The 17,675-nt window shown below is 48.7% G+C and overlaps 2 protein-coding genes across 4 annotated transcripts; both read right to left on the reverse strand.

Moving 5' to 3' along the window:
- Nucleotides 1-376: 376 nt before the first annotated feature.
- SNRPE (small nuclear ribonucleoprotein polypeptide E) lies at nt 377-2,631 on the reverse strand. The gene is made up of 5 exons (XM_017832120.1): nt 2,536-2,631; nt 2,144-2,170; nt 1,454-1,516; nt 1,156-1,234; nt 377-626 (listed from the first exon to the last, which is right to left on the reverse strand). The coding sequence occupies exons 1-5, from the start codon at nt 2,587-2,589 to the stop codon at nt 571-573; spliced, it is 279 nt and encodes a 92-aa protein (XP_017687609.1). The 5' UTR covers nt 2,590-2,631; the 3' UTR covers nt 377-570.
- Nucleotides 2,632-4,102: 1,471 nt separating this feature from the next.
- Nucleotides 4,103-17,444, reverse strand: ZC3H11A (zinc finger CCCH-type containing 11A). 3 transcript variants are annotated; one of them, XM_017832118.1, is made up of 18 exons: nt 17,383-17,444; nt 14,244-14,296; nt 13,373-13,565; nt 13,058-13,177; nt 12,213-12,336; nt 11,603-11,806; nt 11,277-11,393; nt 10,758-10,838; nt 10,228-10,338; nt 9,541-9,603; nt 9,212-9,313; nt 8,956-9,021; nt 7,628-8,119; nt 7,030-7,103; nt 6,017-6,338; nt 5,126-5,295; nt 4,929-4,996; nt 4,103-4,432 (listed from the first exon to the last, which is right to left on the reverse strand). In XM_017832118.1, exons 3-18 carry the CDS (start codon nt 13,424-13,426, stop codon nt 4,168-4,170), a joined length of 2,433 nt encoding a protein of 810 aa, XP_017687607.1. In that variant the 5' UTR covers nt 13,427-13,565; nt 14,244-14,296; nt 17,383-17,444; the 3' UTR covers nt 4,103-4,167. The 3 variants fall into 3 exon arrangements, with proteins under 3 accessions (XP_017687607.1, XP_017687606.1, XP_017687608.1); XM_017832117.1 differs by lacking the exon at nt 17,383-17,444 and adding an exon at nt 15,680-17,239; XM_017832119.1 differs by lacking the exon at nt 17,383-17,444 and having other exon boundaries at nt 10,761-10,838; nt 14,244-17,239.
- Nucleotides 17,445-17,675: the final 231 nt, after the last annotated feature.

Below are 17,675 nucleotides of genomic sequence, written 5' to 3' on the forward strand. Positions count from 1 at the left end.
TGTCCATCTCTTTTCCGTGCCAGCCACGTGCTCAGAGGGAGGACAAACCCTTGGAGGCTCCCACTTTTATTTCAGTGGATAAACTGGAGCTCAGCACCCAGGCAAATTAAATTAATTTTTTCTAATTCTTTCTATTTAATTTTCTGCGTTAAACAAAAAATTTTTAAGCACACACTATTAGTAAAAAAGTCCCACATTACTGCAAAAATAGTTACTTCAAAATTACCTGGAGTGGTCTGAATTTTTAGAGTCTCCTCCTAAACCAGATCTAACACCCCACAACACACAGGTGTTTATCAGAGACTCCACAGAGAAAACCACCTGGAGACCTTTCTGCCCCTTCTCTGCACCCTGAGAACTGAAAACAAGGTTTACATTTACAGGTAACATGAAAAATGTTTATTTGCCAAATACATCAAACTACAAAAAAAATCCCCCCCAGAGGAAGGGGCAGTTCCCAGCCCTGGCACAGCCCCAGTTATCACAACTCCCTCCCCACTGCCCAGTCCTGCTCCCACGGACACTTCAGTCACTCCAGAGCATTCCAGCCACTGTTGTGAAGAACAAATCCTAGTTGGAAACACTTTGGAGCAGGGTGATGTTGTCCCCTTTCAGCATGATCCGACCTGCAACACAAGGGAAACAGGGATTGGAGAGACCACAGAGCCATGGAATGGTGTGGGCTGGGTTAAAGCCCATCCAGTGCCACCCCCTGCCATGGGCAGGGACACCTTCCACAGCCCAGGGACACCTTCCATAGCCCAGGGACACCTTCCATAGCCCAGGGACACCTTCCACAGCCCAGGGACACCTTCCATAGCCCAGGGACACCTTCCACAGCCCAGGGACACCTTCCACAGCCCAGGGACACCTTCCACAGCCCAGGGACACCTTCCACAGCCCAGGGACACCTTCCACAGCCCAGGCTGCTCCAAGCCCTGTCCAGCCTGGATTTGTTAGAGCTGTTTGAAAGCCCAAACGTGCTCTCAGGCCCAGACACGTTTTCCTGCACATTCAACAAATCCACCAGCTCGGGAAACAGCAGGAACTGGGCCCAGTGTCTGCTCCACATGAGCTTCAGGCTCCCACACCTGGATCCCGGGTCCCAAACCTGGATCCCAGGCTCCCTCAGGTGCCACAGCCACTCTGACCTACCCAGCTGCTTCCTGGACTTTGTTTTGGAGTGAATCTCCTCTGCATCATCCAGCACCAGGTTCATGTACTCATCAAAGCCCTGCAAACAGCACCAAACACAGTCAGGGAGGTAAAATTCAGCAACCACCCCACAAACCCTCCTCAGCTCTGCAATTAAGGCTCTTTACAGGAGAGACATGAAGCATTTCCACCCCCATTCTTGGAAAACAACGGGAAAAGAAGGAAGAAATGGATTTATGAACCTGACCCCCCCTCCCCAAAATGATCAGAGCAGTGACAAGGGAACAGTGATACTCACAATGATGCAGCCTTCTATCCTCATGTTCACCTGCTCATAGAGCCACACCTGGATCCTGGATCTCTAAAAATCACGGAGAGGGAGAGTAAAACAGGAACATGAACACCCCAAGCAGTTTGTTCCCTCCTGGGCATCCAGGGCTCCTCGCTGCCAACAGCCACTGCAGCTCTCAGAGGAGTCTCTCTGTTATGTCCTCTGGTGTTTTTTGATGTTTTGTCAATAATTAATTAAGTAATAATAAATAACAGTTAATAAATACTAATTAACAATATTTAATAATGAAACACAGGACAGCAGAGGTTTTTAATTGTCACAGGGAAACAGTGGAAGGTGTCCCTGCCCAAGGCAGGGGGTGGAACTAGAGGGTCTTCAAGGTCCCTCCCAACCCAAACCATGCTGGGGTTCTGTGAAAACATCCCACACCCCGGACCGCAGGATCAACACCTGTTACACAGGTAATTCCTGGCTGGGGGAAGGAAATGTTGAGCTGTTCTCACCCCTCTGAATGACTGTGAGTTCCTCAGTTCCACCGAAACCGGGTCAAAACCCGAATTAATAACAACCCCAGCCTGGTGTGGCAGCACAGGCCACGTGCTCAAGGAGCACCAGACACTCCCCAAACGGTTTTAAACTGAAACAAAGTAGATTTAAATTGGATACTGGGAAGAGGTGCCACCCCCAGGTACTCACGTTCTGCAGGTATCGGAAGATCAGGTTCTGGAGGGGAGGGTTAAGGTCCGGCACGGCCAGGGACCCCCGGGGACACAGCCCGGGGGGCGAAACCCGCGGTCCTCGGGGGAAGGAACCCCGAGGGATCAAACTTGCGACCCCCAGGAATGAAACCCTCGATCCGGGGGGGTGAAACCCGCGACCCTCGGGAGCTGAAACCTGTGACCACCCGGGACTGAAACCCGCGACCCCCACGGTACAACCCCCCGAGGGATCCCACCCGGGCCCCGCGGCCCGGCACCCGCGCTCCGCCGGGGGTGCCCCACGACCCGCGGCCCCCTCCCGGCCGGCAGCCCCCGCCCCCCGCAGCCCCCCGCGTTCCCCCCGCGTTCCCCGCGGGCCGTGCAGGATACGATGGGCTGCACCATCACCTTCTGCACCTTCTGGCCCTGCCCGCGGTACGCCATGGCTGCCGCTGCCTGCCCGCGCGCCGGGGCCGCGGGGCACTCTGGGATAGCGGCGGACTGCGCGGCCCGGAGGACCGCGGCTCTACTGCTCCGGGAGGGCGGGAAAGCGGGAATGAATGTTCAGCTGGAGCCCGTTCCCTCTCCTCCTGTCCCTCGTTCCCTGGGAGCAGAGCCCGACCCCCCCCGGCTCCCCCCTCCTGTCAGGGGGTTGCAGAGCCAGAAGGTCCCCCCTGAGCCTCCTTTTCTCCAGGCTGAGCCCCCCCAGCTCCCTCAGTTCTCCTGCTGCTCCAGCCCCTTCCCAGCTCCGTTCCCTTCCCCGGACAAGCTCCAGCCCCTCAATGTCCCTCCTGAACTGAGTGACCAGAACTGGACACAAGATTTGAGGTCCCTCAGCACAGGGGGACAATCCCTGCCCTGGTCAACTCCCCTGAGCCCCCAAACACCCCTGACCCTGCTCCTGCGCTTATTTATTTATAAACACTCGGCTACAGGGAAGGAGGAGGCGACCAGACGGTGTTTAATACAATTCCTTAAATAAAATACACATAGAAACCAGAACCAGGTCTGTACAGACACGAGCGGGGCGGGCGGAGGTGACCAGCCTACGTTTAATACCTTAAATAGAATACAAATATAAAATGGAAGAATAAAATATTTACAGAAACCATGGTATACACCAAAACCCCGCCTCCACGGGCTGATAGAGGAGGAGGAAACCTTCCATGCCCTCTTCCTCTCTCCCAGAGTCATTCCATGGGCATGTGAGACGGATGCTGGCGGAGTCACGGCTGAGGAATTCCTTCAGCAGGATGAAGGACTGGCAGCTCAGGGGAGCAATCCTTGGAACCAAGAGGCACTTAAACCAATCCTTCCTTTCCCAATTCACTGCAGACGACGAGAGGAATCCTGGCTGCCCACCCCAGGATCCTGTTCCCATCGGGAAAAAGCACCCTGATAATTCAAAGTAAGGCTGGATGGACACACCCCAGCCACCGCCCTTGGCAGCGTGTTTGGTCCGAAATACTAATTAATCTGCTCCCTCCCCCTCCCCCCCAGCATTGTCATTAATTCCCCTAATTAAAGTCAAAATGACAGCGTACAGCAGTAAAACTCAAGAGTTGACATAGTAACTCCAGGCTTTGGGTACCAACTGTCCACGGGATCCGAACACGAAGCGCTGAAATGTGCTGAACGTTGGGTCGTGCCAGGGAGGGGGGAAGGTGGAAGCTTTTGTTTGAAGCCTTCGGAGTGTCACAGAATGAGCAGATCAGTTCACAACCACCACAGTCCGGAGATGGGATCTCTGTGTCCCCAGAAAAAAAACACAAGTGCTTCCACACTCCGTGTGGAAGGAGCCACCGACAGTCCCGGGGAAATTCAGGACAACTGAGTGCAGATCCTGCCTAATCCTACCCATCCAACTGTGCCTTCAGCCTCAGCTAGGAAAGGATCACCTCCACGTAGCCAACAAAATATACAGGTTTGGGGGTTGTGTAGGGGGGAAGTTTATGGGGGTTTTTTTGGTGTTGTTTTTTTTTTGTCTTTTTTTTTAATTTTTTTTTTTTAAGACTGTGCAGTTCAGCTGTCAATCATCTCCGAAAGTTCCAGAAGGAGGTCATCCTCGTCCTTCCCTGGGTCCAGGTCAATCTCTGCTTCCAGTTTGCCTCCTGAGATTTCCCAAATGAGCTTCTCAAAGTCGTCTTCCACAGACAGAGGTGCTTTGGCAGAGCCCGTGGAGCTCAGCCGGCGCAGCTTCACCGGCACTTCTGAGGAGGCTGAAGTTGAGCTGGAGACCTCTGAGTGTGCCAGGGAGTCTGCCTGGCTCCCGAGGTGGAGCTCAGGGCTGGGAAGAACAAGAGGGAACATCAGTGTGTGACATTCCTTACCTGGAATTTAACCCTCCTACATCTCAACCCTCACACAGCGACTGTCACTCAGTTAACCTGGGACTACTTTTAAAAGTCCAGGATCAGCAGGTACAGTTGTCAGTTTGGGGATTTATCCATGAAGAAACACCTGGAGTCTGGGAAAGAACTGTCAGTATTTGTAGCCAGAGAGACTTTTCCACCTTTACTGATTTGACCATAAAAAGGGGAAGAAGTGAACCTCTACAGCCACTCAGAAAATCCAAAGAGTCACTGAAATGCTGTACCCAAGTGCAGCATTTTAAGAAAACCACCTAAATAAGCATTGCTGCTACAGAAATTACTTCAAATTAATTGTTTCTTTGTTGGGATTTTGGCACTGATTACCTCGAAATTTTCCACACGTGAACAAACCCACCTGTTTCACATGAAAGCGGCAGAGATCAAGAAAAGGGACAAAGGTGTGACTGTTACCTGCTTTGAGGTTTTTCCCTCCGAGGTATGGAGACCAGGCTGTCCTCTGGCAAAGCAGGAGCCACGGCCTGGGGAGAAGGAAGACAGTAAAAATCTTCCCTAGGTATTTCAGTTTTCCACCTCTTCTCCCAGAAGAGGGCAAGATTTGGCCATAAACGTTCCTGGGGCCCCCCAGCTGGCTCGAGCACTGTCCTTACCGCAGCTGCTTTCTTGGCTGAGGGCTCCTTGGTGTCCCCACCGGTGGCACTGAGGGGCTTCACGGCCACCACGGCAGTGGGGTGGCTCTCGGTGGCCTTGCGTTTCAGGGTCTGCCTCGGGGAGGACGTGGCTCTCCCGTCCAAAGGCTTCAGGCACACCTTGGATTTGGCTGGAACAGAAGGAAGAGAGACGGCACAGCCTTGCTCTGCCTTGGGTCAAAAAAACAACAGGTTCTTAATAGTCCCACAGTCATAGACTTGGAAAATAGTTTGGGTTGGAAGGGACCTTAAAGATCGTCCCGTTCCACACCTTCCACTAGCCCAGGTTGCTCCAAGCCTTGTCCAGCCTGGCCTTGGACACTTCCAGGGATGGGGCAGCCACAGCTTCTCTGGGCAACCTGTGCCAGGGCCTGCCCACCCTCACAGGGAAGAACTGCTTTTGTGTATCAAACCTAAATTTCCCCTCTTTCAGTGTGAAGCCATTCCCCTCGTCCTGTCCCTGTTTCCTGATGAACAGTCCCTCTCCAGCTGCCTTGTAGCCCTTCAGGTCCTGGAAGGTGCTGTGAGGTGTTCACACAACCTTCTGCACACCCCCAGCTCTCCCAGCCTGTCTCCACAGGGCAGGTGCTCCAGTCCCTTTATTGACTCCAAGACCCCTCCTGGCCTTCCTCCACCAGTTCCACATCCTTCTTCTGTTGGGGGCACCAGAACTGGAAACAGGACTCCAGGTGGGATCTCACCAGAGCAGATAAGAGGGGGTTCTCCCCTCCCTTGCCCTGCTGGCCACACTCAGTTGGATGCGGCCCAGGATTTGGTTTGGTTCCAGCACACATGGCCCTTCTCCCCAGGCTGCTCTCCACAACACACCCCGAGCTGACACTCAACACTCACTTTTAGCTTTCCGTTCCGGAGGCTGGGCTGCCTTTTTCCCTGGGGACACTGTGGGGTCCTTCTCTGGGCTTCCCACCCCGTCCTCCTGAGGCTTCACCAGTTTCCTCCTCCCCAGCTGATAAGCTGGTCCTGAAACCACGGTGGATTCAGGGCTCCCTGATGGGGGAGTTTTATCCTTGGCTGGTTTCTCCACTGGGGTTGGCACAGCAGCTGCTTCCTTCTGAAGCTTCTCCTGGCGTTGCTTCAGCTGCCGCTTCTCCCACATGATCTCCTCCAGGCTCTTCACCTGCACTGTGGAATTAGCTGCACTCTGACCAGAGGGCTAAAAAAACAAATAAAAAAAGAAAAGGATTACTAGGACAAAAATCTATGGAGATTCCATTAGGAAAATCTGGGTGGCAACCCCTCCAAAATGGCTCCATGTGGCACCATTGAAATCCAACATTTTTTGTGTAAAATGTTGCCTGTAACAAGATCCCTGCTTTGCTCTGGTAATAACGTTTCAAAAGCCTGCAATTCCCAACACAGCAAGCTGCTTTCATGGAGCAGAAGACTCTAGCTGTACCCTCTCCATTCTTTTCAAGGACTACAAAGCCATACAAGCTCCCCCATACAGCCTGATGTCCTCTCGTGAAACCTCCGGCCTTCGTCACTGAAATACTCAGCTCAGAATTTCAAGACATGCCCAAAGTTTGCCAGAGAAAGTCACTGAGAACAAAACCATTCTCCCCACATTAACCTCTCTAATAGGTTTCATTGTGAGGTGTAATCAGATTAATTCCAGGTTTTAGTTCAAATTAATTAATTAATTCAAAGTGAGGATTATGCTGTTGTCTGGAAATGCTACTGGAAGGGACAGGACCTGGGACTTCACTGCAGCAAATACCAAATGAGGAAAGGTAGGAACACATTCCAACTGGGAGCAGGAAGTGAGTTTACAAACAAAACATGGCAAAATTTATCAGAAATTTTATGTACAAATGTACATCTCTAAGTTTTCACAACAGACTCACCTCTGCAGGTGCAGAGACAGTTTTTGGAGAAGGTTTGTTCAATTCCACTATCATTTTTTCTTCTCTTCCAGGTGCTTTAAAACAAGCAGAAGTGAAAAATAAGTATTTTGTCAACAGCAGAGGTAAAGAAACCTGGTTTCCTTGGTGTGTTTATTTTCTCATGTCTCAGGACAGAGGGAAAGGCTACAGGAAGCAATTCCTGAAGTGTCTCATCTCTCCCTCGATCTCTTTATATGTGGTTTATATAATCTTAACGATGAGGTCTTTAATGCCCTCGTTAACAAGTTGATACATCCTTCCCAAACACACATATATCAATAAACACATATTCCAAAGAGGAATGTAACCCTGGATTCTGCACAGGGAAGATCCCATACCACAAACCAATGGCAGAAAAACACAAGAGAGAAATCAGACCACAAAGCTCCTCAAGGAATGAATTTTCCAGTGGGAAATACAGAAAACTATCACGCAGTTCGTGGAATATAACACGGTCCCTTTGACCTTGGTAGTCACAGAAGGAAAAAGCGAAGGGAATCCTGAGGAAACTGGACTCATTTCCCCAGGGAAGCACTTCCCCAGGGAGGTCCCTCCTTACCTATGAGCTTTGTGACCCGCAGCAGTTTCCTCCCTCTGAGGGCAGGCTCGGGCTGTGCGGGAGGAGCGGGCACGTTCTCCCCGCTCTGCTGCATCCTCAGAGCTTTCTCCCTCTTGATCTCCTCCAAGGTTTTGATCCGCACTTCTCCCGCTGGCTTGGCTCTCCCTGGCTCTGCCAGCTGCACCCTGCCGGGCACGGCCGGAGCAGGAACGCTCCTCCTGGGCTCTCCCTCGGCTTTGGGCTTGGCAGGAAACTCCTCCGGTTTTCCCTTCTCTTCCTCCAACCTCTTGTGGTTCTTCTCAGCCAGGGCTCCCGAGAGGGATTTGATGCGGACGGGGGGGGCAGGTCTGGTCCCTGGGCTGGGCTCCTCTGCCCTCCGGGCCTCGCCGGGGGGCTTGGCCGGGGGCTCCCCCCGCCTCTGGCTCGCCCTCTCCAGCCGAATCTCCTCCAGGGTCTTCACCCGGATCTCCTCGATGGGCTTGGCAGCCTTCTCTGTCAGCAGCGAAAAAAGGGAAGCACCAGCGTTGAAACACAGTCCAACAACACTGAGTCTCTAAAATCTGTCACAGCACTAAGGAGAGGGGGTTTGATGCTCTTCAAGATGATGCAGCTGAGATCAGTATCCTCTGCATAATCATGGAATGGGTTGAGTGGGAAGGGACCTTAAAGCTCACTCAGTTCCATCCCCTGCCATGGGCAGGGACACCTTCCACTAGCCCAGGTTGCTCCAAGCCCCGTCCATCCTGGCCTTGGGCACTTCCAGGGATCCAGGGGCAGCCACAGCTTCTCTGGGCACCCTGTGCCAGGACCTCCCCACTCCTAATATCCAATATCCAATCTAAACCTACTCTCTGTGGGTGTAAATCCATTCCCCCCTGCCCTGTCACTCCAGGCCCTTGGAAATCGTCTCTCTCCATCTTTTCTGTCGGCTCCTTCAGGCACAAATAGATCACCCCAAAGCCTTCCCTTCTCCAGGCTGAACAACCCCAACTAACAATAACATTCTCCTCCCTCTTTTAAACCACCTGAATTTTGAAAACCAGAACCAGTTATTTTGTCACTTCTTAGACCTTGTCTATCCATGGGCATCCCAAAACCCTGCTCCTGGGAATGGTTCTCTCCTACTTGTGTGTGAGCAACTGTAGCTTCTGATGGTTCAGGAGCATCAAACCTTGATGAGACATGTGGGAGCCACCTCTGTGACAGCAGCCTCAGGACAGCTCAGCACCCCAGCAAGGGGCAGCAGCTCTTTAAAATTAACTTTTAGGGCACTATGGAAGTTCATGGAAAGAAAAAAGGGGGAGGTGTATTTAATATCCAGTTATTACCTGTCTCTGTGCTGCTCTGGTCAGAGGGCTGTCCCAGCCTCTCCCTCAGGGACTTCAGCACTTGAACTAAAACACAGAACAGAAAAGGTCAGGGAGACTGCAGAAATCCTGATTTTGTGAGATGAGACAGGAGACCACTCCAGTGGGATTCAAAGTTACCTTGAGCCCTCAACCAACATGCAAAAAGAACCACCAGAAGGAGAAACAGAAAACCTAAGCAGAAAGTGTGGGTGTGAAATCCAGGTGTGTTTGGTACCTGTGCCTCTCCTGGGGGCTTTCTCAGCATTCTCCAGCAGCTCTGTCTTCCTGCCCAGCCTGTCAGCAACGTTACGCCTCAGAGGAAGGAAGGTTTTACCACCTTCAGAAAGACACAAAGGGGAAAATACTTTCAGAAGGTTTCTCTGCAGGAGGATTTTCCAACAGTCAGCCACAGACTTCAGTCCTTCCGGGTTTATTTTCTGGTATTTGCCTTTCAGTTGCTAACAGAATTTGGTGGGCTTGCAACCAATGCACATCATGTAATTTCCTCCCCAAAAATACCTTTAAGTGAGGGCACCCAAAGAGCAGCTCACAAAAAGCTCTCACCTATGAGAGTTTTCCGTTTTCCCAGTCTGTCAGGAAGATTCAGCTGGATCACAGGATCCTCACCTAAAACAAAGAATCATCTGTTCAGTGCACAGAAACCAGCAGCCAGTAAAAGCATCATCCTTCCAGCCCATGACCCTAAAAATGACACTCCTTTGGTAGCCAAACCCCGTAACTAATGAATGACTGTGAGTAGAAGTGGTTCTACATGTTTTTTGCCTTTGAAAAGAATTTATAATTTCCTTTAAAATTAATTTATACAGACTCCTATCACACAACTGCCACTGTCAGCCTCTTCAATGCTTCAAAAATTGGCTACTTGTATAATTCCATCTTCTAGATCTTCCCTTTCATTACTCCTGTTTTTAATTAACCTCTTCTCTGCACTCTCACTCTTGCTTTGCCATCAGCCTCTCCCTGCTGCTACTGCACTTCTACAACTCAACCTCAAAGTGAAATGTAACACATTTGAGAGTCTGGAGGATGTGATAAGATATGATCAGTTATGGCTTAATGAGAAAAACCTCTCCTTGATCTTTCACTGCAATGTAACAAATCCAGCACCTCCAGATTCCAACCCTTTCCAACACAACCAGGGCCTTCAAGCCTCAAGTGGTTTGAATTAGAAAAGGCAGTTAATCATTACTGAGCAGTTTGATTTAGGAGCCGTGAAATGGAAGTTCTTACCTTCCTTTGAGGACAGAGTCACAGTTCTCAGCACTGTCCTTACGTTTTCCTTCTCTGGCACAGGAATTGTCCGAGCTTGGAGCGGATCAACAGCAACTCCTGAGGGACCTTCTGATCAGAGCACGGAACAAACAAGGATGTTTAGGGAAACAACCCAACCAAACAAAACAGAAGAACCATCCCGGAGACCAAAAACATCAGTTACTCATTACTGCCAAACACACAACAAGCAGTGCATGTAAATAAGAGAGATGAGCAGTTTCCCCTTGGATTTGCCCTTGGAATTCCAAGCAGGAACACCAGCTGCTTCAAAAACAGCTCACACGCCAAAGCAGCTCAAGGCCCCCAAAAGTCTGTCCCCCAAGCAGCTCTCAGCTGCAAAAACCATCTCCCACTCTGAGCCCAACAGTGCAAAAAACCCCATCCTTCTCCTGCAAATTCCAGCCATCCAGGTAATATCAGAAGGATTAAAAACAAGGATAAGGTGAACAGAAGGCAGAAGGACGGGAAGATGGGGGATATTAACTCACCACCTTGTTTTTTGGCTTTTTCCTTCAGTTTCTTCAATTTGATTTCTTCGAGTGTTTTTATTCCGAAATTTAAATTGTCATCTGAAAGCAGGGAACAGTTCATGAAACTGAGGCTTAAGGGCATTTTGAATAAACCCTGTCAACACTCCCCATGAGTAAAAACAGCCCCAGAACAGATGGTATTTTGGTAAGGAATTGGCACCTTCCTTCACCCTCCTCCATCCTACAGGGTAAGATCTCCACTTCCAAGCATTAATGTAATGCAGAGGGATTAAAGATTCCTCTGGCATTTGCACAATGTCTGAAAGGACACATCTGCAGGCATTTAAACTCCATGTTGTGGCTCTGTTTTGTTCCACAAAAGCAAACCAGGAGGAGTTTACCTCCTTGGGACATATGACATTATTAGATGGGAATGACTCCCTTCAGTGACCTCATGTTCTATTGTGTTTTTAGAACATATTGCTTTCCATTGTCAAATTCTCCTTCCAATCCACCCTCCTACAGCTGCTGGAATACCTTGCTTTGTATTAGCATTGGATTTCCTAGTGGAAATCAGCCTCAATCCATTATGGGCTTCTGTGGCTGGCTGCTGGACAGGTGTTTTAGTTTCTTCTCCTTCTTCAGAAAGCTGGTCTGAAAGGCAAAAATAAACCAATTAATTTATGGAGTAGGGATCACACATGTTCATGTTTATGCAGCTCATACAATGACATTTCAACCCATAAAGATATTTAGGACTCCAGACTCTCGCCTGTAGTTTTAACCACTACAAAATTCAGGTATTATGGGATTTATATATTCACTTACAGTAGGAATACCTTCACTAAGTAAAAAATGCTCACCATCATCATCTTCATCATCATCTGCAGCATTGATGACAACTGGAGGGTGTGTAGGACTCGGGACATTTTCTGAGTTCTCCACTTTCATCACCCCCCTCAGCTGTGGGGAGGGGTTGGACTGCACAGAGAGTTTGTTTTGCTGCAGCGACATCTGAGCCATTTTCACATCGTCTTCTGCAGACTCAGGTGGACTTGGGAGTGTGGCTGAGGAAAAGGAGATCATTTGTCACCTGGCCATATCAAACTGACCCCAGTGTTGCAGGTATGACAGGGAAGGTAGATAAGATAAACCCAACTGGCTACTGAATTTAGTTTCCTTATCCCCACCCTGCTTACACTGTGGTTTCCCTCACACACCCACCTCCCCACCCAGAAAGGACTAAACGAGGGGAAAGGAACCTGAAAGGCAAAGATCACAGAGGAGCTGAGCATGAAAATAAAATTAAACCCCAGAACTACATTCCATTCAGCTGAGAGCCCGTGACTGCAGACTTCTCCCTGCACTCATGAATGACCGATTCCCGGAGCCTCTCCAGTGTTTCACCCCATCCTAAGCAATATTCACGACTAAATATTGAAGGATTACAGAAAATGGAGCTGAGAAACTCACTTTTGCTGGGGGGTAGGAAGAGCCCATCGACATAACGGCCTTTGGTGTGATGGAAAGCACAGTTGGACTTCTGGCAGCCCCCGGGCTGGTTCTCCCAGTAACAGGCGATCTCGCTCCGCTTTTTCTGAGGGAAGGGACAAAGCCAAGCTCAGACTTGCAAAGAGACTCACTTTCATAACATGTCAGAGACAGGACTGTTGCAGGGCAGCGCTGAAATACCATTCCAAAGGTCAACTTCTCGCTAAAAATATTTCGGGGCACACAAACAGAGTTTGTGTAGGGGGGGGAACAACTAAATATTGTCTGGCTTTGCTTTCCTGTCACTCAGCTGGGGAAGAGAGGCCAGCCTGACACATCAACTCAGGGTTAAACTAGTACAAACCCCAAAATAATGGGATTATTCAGAGGGAAAACCGGCTTCAATTGCCCAGTTAAATCTATCTGAATTTATCTTTCAGAGCACTGGCTCCTTCCCATCTGGTTTCTCCCCTCCCTGTACTGCTCCAAGAGGTCGGGATAATGTTATCTGAAGAAATTCAGGGCAGAAGGAACCTGCCAGGCCATCTTCCAGCCCAGCCCTCAGGAGGCTGTTTCCCAGCACATTTAAGCCGTGTGATCCATGGGGTTGCTTCTACCTCTGATTAAGCAAATAACATCAGCACCTAATGCAAACATTTCCTGCCGAGATACACCTCGGAAATCGATTTTTCTTCCCCCAGCTTCCTCCCACCCCCCTCCTAGTGACCAGTATCCCTTTAAAGCAGGTAAATCTATCCTGCAAAAGCACATTCACCCACCCACAGCACTGAAAAAGGCTGCCCTTGCTTTGTTTTGCAAACACTCACATCGATCTCCATGTGCCTGAACCTGCAGACGTTCCTGAAACAACGACCCTCCTGCCAGAGGGTGCAGACGGTCTCACTTCCCAGAGCAGCCTCACAGTGGCGGAAGGCACAGCTGTCTCCCTGGAATCCAGAGGAAAGCAGGGAAAAAAAGGGATATAAAACCAGCCAGCCTAAAAAAATGCCCACTTTTTTGGAGCTGGAAGCAGTTAATTAAGTTAACAGCAACCTGTGTGTCTCCTCGCATGCTTCCCCCTCCTTGCTTATAAAATAAGAAGGGAAAACCCAAATCCCAAAGGAAAAGGCTCCCAAACACACCTTGTTGCACGTGGAATAGAAGTAGAAGTAGCAGTCATCTCCTTGGTTAGACATAATGGATAAATTCCTGGAATGAGCTCTCAGGGTTTGCTCTCAGGGTCTTCCTCCAGACTTGGCAAGAACTGGCTTCACTTTTCTGGGACTCAAAGTCTTCGACTGGCTTAGCAGTGAAATCTTCTTTTTAAAAGTAACCCTGAAGAAAGGGATCAATAAGTGACAAAGAACTGAGTAATGAGCATTTTTACAGCTGTTTTCTGTTAGTCAAATTTATCTCTTGAGGGGGGCAAATGTGTTGAAATCAGCTGGTCACAAAAACTCTGCCAAATTTGTGTAAAACCGCACGAATGTTGTCAGCACAAGGCCTATTCTGGGATTTTAATCACAGTTATATATTTTGGAGCAGAGAAAAAAATGGTGTGTGGCTGTAAGCCTAAAAGCGAGCCACTTCTTAAAAAACTGGTCATCATCCTGAGTTATTAATGATGCTGATATAATTTATATTGATAATACAAATGGATACTGATATATTGATAATACAGTTGATACTGATATATTGATAATACAATTGATATTGATATATTGATAATATAACTGATACTGATACATTGATAATATAACTGATATTGATATTACATTTCAAATTATGCCTTAATAATTACATATAAATAATAATAGTAATAATAATATATCTTAATATAACTGCTCAATAATATCACATTGATATTACTTAATAACACATCTTAATAATATCCCATCTTTTGAAGTGACATTTGAACTATTACATGATTAATCAATTACTAATAATTTCTATCACATACAACAGATACATCAAACATTTTTCCAGTCCCTGTGGATTTTGGGGTTCACACACCTGGACAACTTCAGCACAGACTTTGATCTTCCCAGACATCCAGTTCCCTTCTCCTGTAGGCCGAACCAACACTTGAGTCCATGAATTAATAACAAAGGGGTAGAAAGAATTTTCCTTCTCACATTGCCAAGGGAACCTCTCATCCACAATTCAAACTTAGGATGTGCTCTCAAACATCTTACAACTAATGGAGGAAGCAAGTCCATTGGAACACTGTCAGCCTGGAGACAGCCAGGGTTACTTAGCTCTTCCAAAAAACCACCAAAAAACCACCAAAAGAAGCCCCAGCGCATTTAAAGATGAACTTGGGATTCAAAGTGGCTGCAAAAATGAGGCTCCATCTTCCACAGCCGGGCAATTTCTAATTTTTTTTTTTTTTTTTTTTTTTTAATAATTTAACATTCAGTAAGTTGCAATTTCTGGTCTTCCAAGATTTCTTCACCTATTAAGAAAACACAAAAACCTTCCCCCATCTTTATTACCTGTACAGAAAACCCCACATTTGTGTGTATAAACCCACATGCACAGATGTGTTTATACACACGCCAGAGGAGGGAGAATAAAGTGAGAGCGAGAGCAAAAAATGAGAATTTCTGGCTATTTGCCACAGCAAACTGCAGGCAAAGCCTCTCATTTGGAGAAAAATGGGGGAAAAAATGAAATATCTCCGTAATATCTGGATAGGAGTCGGGGGTGATGCTGCCAGGGGTTAGTTGGGATGGGGGGTTTTGGGGGCAGCACACAAACATCCCTCCGTGCACACATAAACACATCCATCCAGGGACAAACACAGCCATCCAGGGACAAACACAGCCATCCAGGGACAAACACAGCCATCCAGGGAAAAAAAACACAGCCATCCAGGGACAAACACATCCACCCAGGGGCGTCCATCCCTCGGGAATGGCTCTAACCCTCAGCAGACAGGGCAGGAGCAGGAAGGATAAAGCAGAGCAAGGACAAGCCCTGGGGAGCAGGGAAGTGCCCCCGGAGGGAGTGGCATGGCTGCATGGAACCAGGGCTTGTGAATCGCTTGGATTTTGGGAAATAATTTGGTTTTCCATCACATGCTACGAATTTGCTGTTCCCTAATCCATGGATCCATCATCATCCATCGCTGCAAGATCATTGGGAAATGGTTTAGGTCCAATCCAGCTGATGATTTTTTTGGTGCCACCAGAACCCGATTTCTTGAGCTACAGCATTTTTTTTTTTTTATGTGAAGTCATGCACTTATTTTTATATTCTTATAACATTAAGATTTTTAGGATTCTCGTTTTTTGACCTGCAACCAGACCAGCTAAAATTCAAATAAAAGTGATTTACCCCTTTCACTGCACATTTCTGTGCAAAAAGGATTTCGGATTCTTGGGGAACAAAACTGAATGAAATTGTTCTCACAGATCAGTAATAAATGGTTGGAACCTTTTACTCACACAAACACTAGTGAATTTTCCAAGGTTTTGTTTTGGGTTTTTTTGGCAAGGAATTTTCCCAAATCTAAAATAAAGAGAGGAAAAGTTGGGTTCTCATACGTGTTACTGTTTTTTGACTGCTTGATAAAGGGAATAAAACAGGAATTTAAGTGCAGGGTTTCCTTCCCTTCTTCCATATCCATGGGATTATTCACTCTTGACCTTTAGCACCTTCAAAAACAGACTTTGTGTCATCCAGATTCCTTGGAACCTAATTCTAAAAATTCCCGGAGCTCCTACGTGTGGAGGTTCAAGGAGACACATTTTTCCAAGTGTTTTGCTTTTGGGAGTTTTAGATTAAGTTTCAAGGCCGAATTCTTCAGTTTGCACAAGGCAACACTTCAATCGATGGTAATTAAGGGTCATGGCTTGGCTGAGCAAAGGCATTCACACACAAATCACAAGGAATTCCCGGTCTGGAAGGTGGTATTTCCTTTCCTTGGGAAGTGAGACACACCTATAACTCAACATTCCTACATCCACCAGCTTGGGGGAAAAAAAGAAAATATCCCTTCAGATTGAGTTCCTTTAAACTAAATCAGCTCAGCAGTTTTCCATATTCCACATTTGGGTTTCCATATTTCCATATTCCTGTTCAGAATTTGAATGGATCTTGTTTAAAGAACGGGAATAAAGCAAAACTTTAAAACAATTAACAACAATAACAAAAAAAAAAAATCAACAAAAAAACCCCCACAAAAACCCCAATGAAAAAAACCTTAAAAGTTCTAAACTCCCTAAAGGTAATTTAATTATAAAACAAAGTTAATTAAACACCTTTTTTCTTTAAAGTGGCAATCTGAGTGCTAAGCAAAAATCAACTGAATTCACCCCAGAAAATCAGAATAAAAATGAGTAACTCTGGTGCACTCAGCAGGCCTCTGATCCAAGCTGATGAGAACTTTAAACACTTTTTTCCCCCAGAACTCCAGTGAAATGTTTGTATTAAGAGATTTTGAACCCATCTTGTAAAAAGGGTTCAGATACAGTAGCTGTGGAATTGCGGCCCAGAGCTCGATCCCTGGGAACATCCTGGAGGCTCCACTGCAACGGGAAAAAAAAAAAATCCCTTTTGGCGCTTCCATAACGAAACCATCGACGGGGAGAAGAAAAGAGAAACCTCTCAGCTCCAATCCTTTTAAGAAACAAAACCCCAACAAACACCCCCTCCCGCGCGATGGCGTCGTTTTAAACGCCCTAAAAAGGAGGAATTAAGAACCGGGTGCACGCAGAGTTACTCAGATCCTACGGAACGAGGAGCAATTGGATGACTACACTGGAGATGCCCCTCAAAGGCTTTGCTAGGGCAGGGGAGGCAAAAGGTTTTACCTGGAAATAAGGATTTTTATGAAGCAGCTGCTCGGGGGGGGGGGAATGTCTGGGGAAGGGCCTGGGGCCTACCCGGGCACGGAGCTCCCCCCTCCCGAAACCCTGCGGGAGGGAACCTGCCCCATCCCAACCTCATCCCAATCTCATCCCACACCATTCCCACCTCATTCCACCTCACCCCGGCCCCCCCCGCCCCGGTGGCCGCGGACACCCCTGTGGGGAGAGCGCGGGGAGACGCGGCCTGCGGCCCCCGCGGAACGGGCCAGAGGGGCCATCCCCACGGCCGCCGCGGGCTACCGAGGGGGCTGTTATTTATGGTCGATCAGGGACTTTACCGAGCCCCCGGGGGCCGCCGTGTCCCCGCCGCGTCCCCGCGCTGTCCCCGCGATCCGCCGGGGCCGCCGCCGTCCCCCGCGCCAGGCTCAAAGATGGCGCCGCGCGCACCGGCAACCTCAGCCCGCCCACCGCCAAGATGGCGGCCGGAACGGCTTCACCGCCCGCCACTTCCGGCCGCCGGCACCGGGCGGGGCGGGGCGGGCGGGCGCCGGAAACATGGCCGGGGGTGCGCGGGCGGGAGGCTTTGCTGTGGGATTTGGGTTTTCTTCCTCCCCGCCAGAGCCTCAGACCC

This window comes from Lepidothrix coronata, unplaced genomic scaffold, assembly GCF_001604755.1.
Source record: "Lepidothrix coronata isolate B3197 unplaced genomic scaffold, Lepidothrix_coronata-1.0 Scaffold199, whole genome shotgun sequence".
NCBI classification, from domain to species: Eukaryota; Metazoa; Chordata; class Aves; order Passeriformes; family Pipridae; genus Lepidothrix; species Lepidothrix coronata.

Bases quoted from the DNA above. Each gene is read 5' to 3' on its own strand.
- SNRPE (XM_017832120.1), bottom strand. From the start codon at position 2,589: ATGGCGTACCGCGGGCAGGGCCAGAAGGTGCAGAAGGTGATGGTGCAG. The intron at 2,171-2,535 runs GTATCCTGCACG...CCTCCCCTCCAG, and splicing joins AGGTGATGGTGCAGCCCATC to AACCTGATCTTCCGATACCT. The intron at 1,235-1,453 runs GTGAGTATCACT...TGCTGTTTGCAG, and splicing joins GGATAGAAGGCTGCATCATT to GGCTTTGATGAGTACATGAA.
- ZC3H11A (XM_017832118.1), bottom strand. From the start codon at position 13,426: ATGTCTAACCAAGGAGATGACTGCTACTTCTACTTCTATTCCACGTGC. The intron at 10,839-11,276 runs GTATTCCAGCAG...CCCTGCTTTCAG, and splicing joins CAATGCTAATACAAAGCAAG to ATGACAATTTAAATTTCGGA. The intron at 5,296-6,016 runs GTGAGTGTTGAG...CTTCTGTTCCAG, and splicing joins TCCGGAACGGAAAGCTAAAA to CCAAATCCAAGGTGTGCCTG.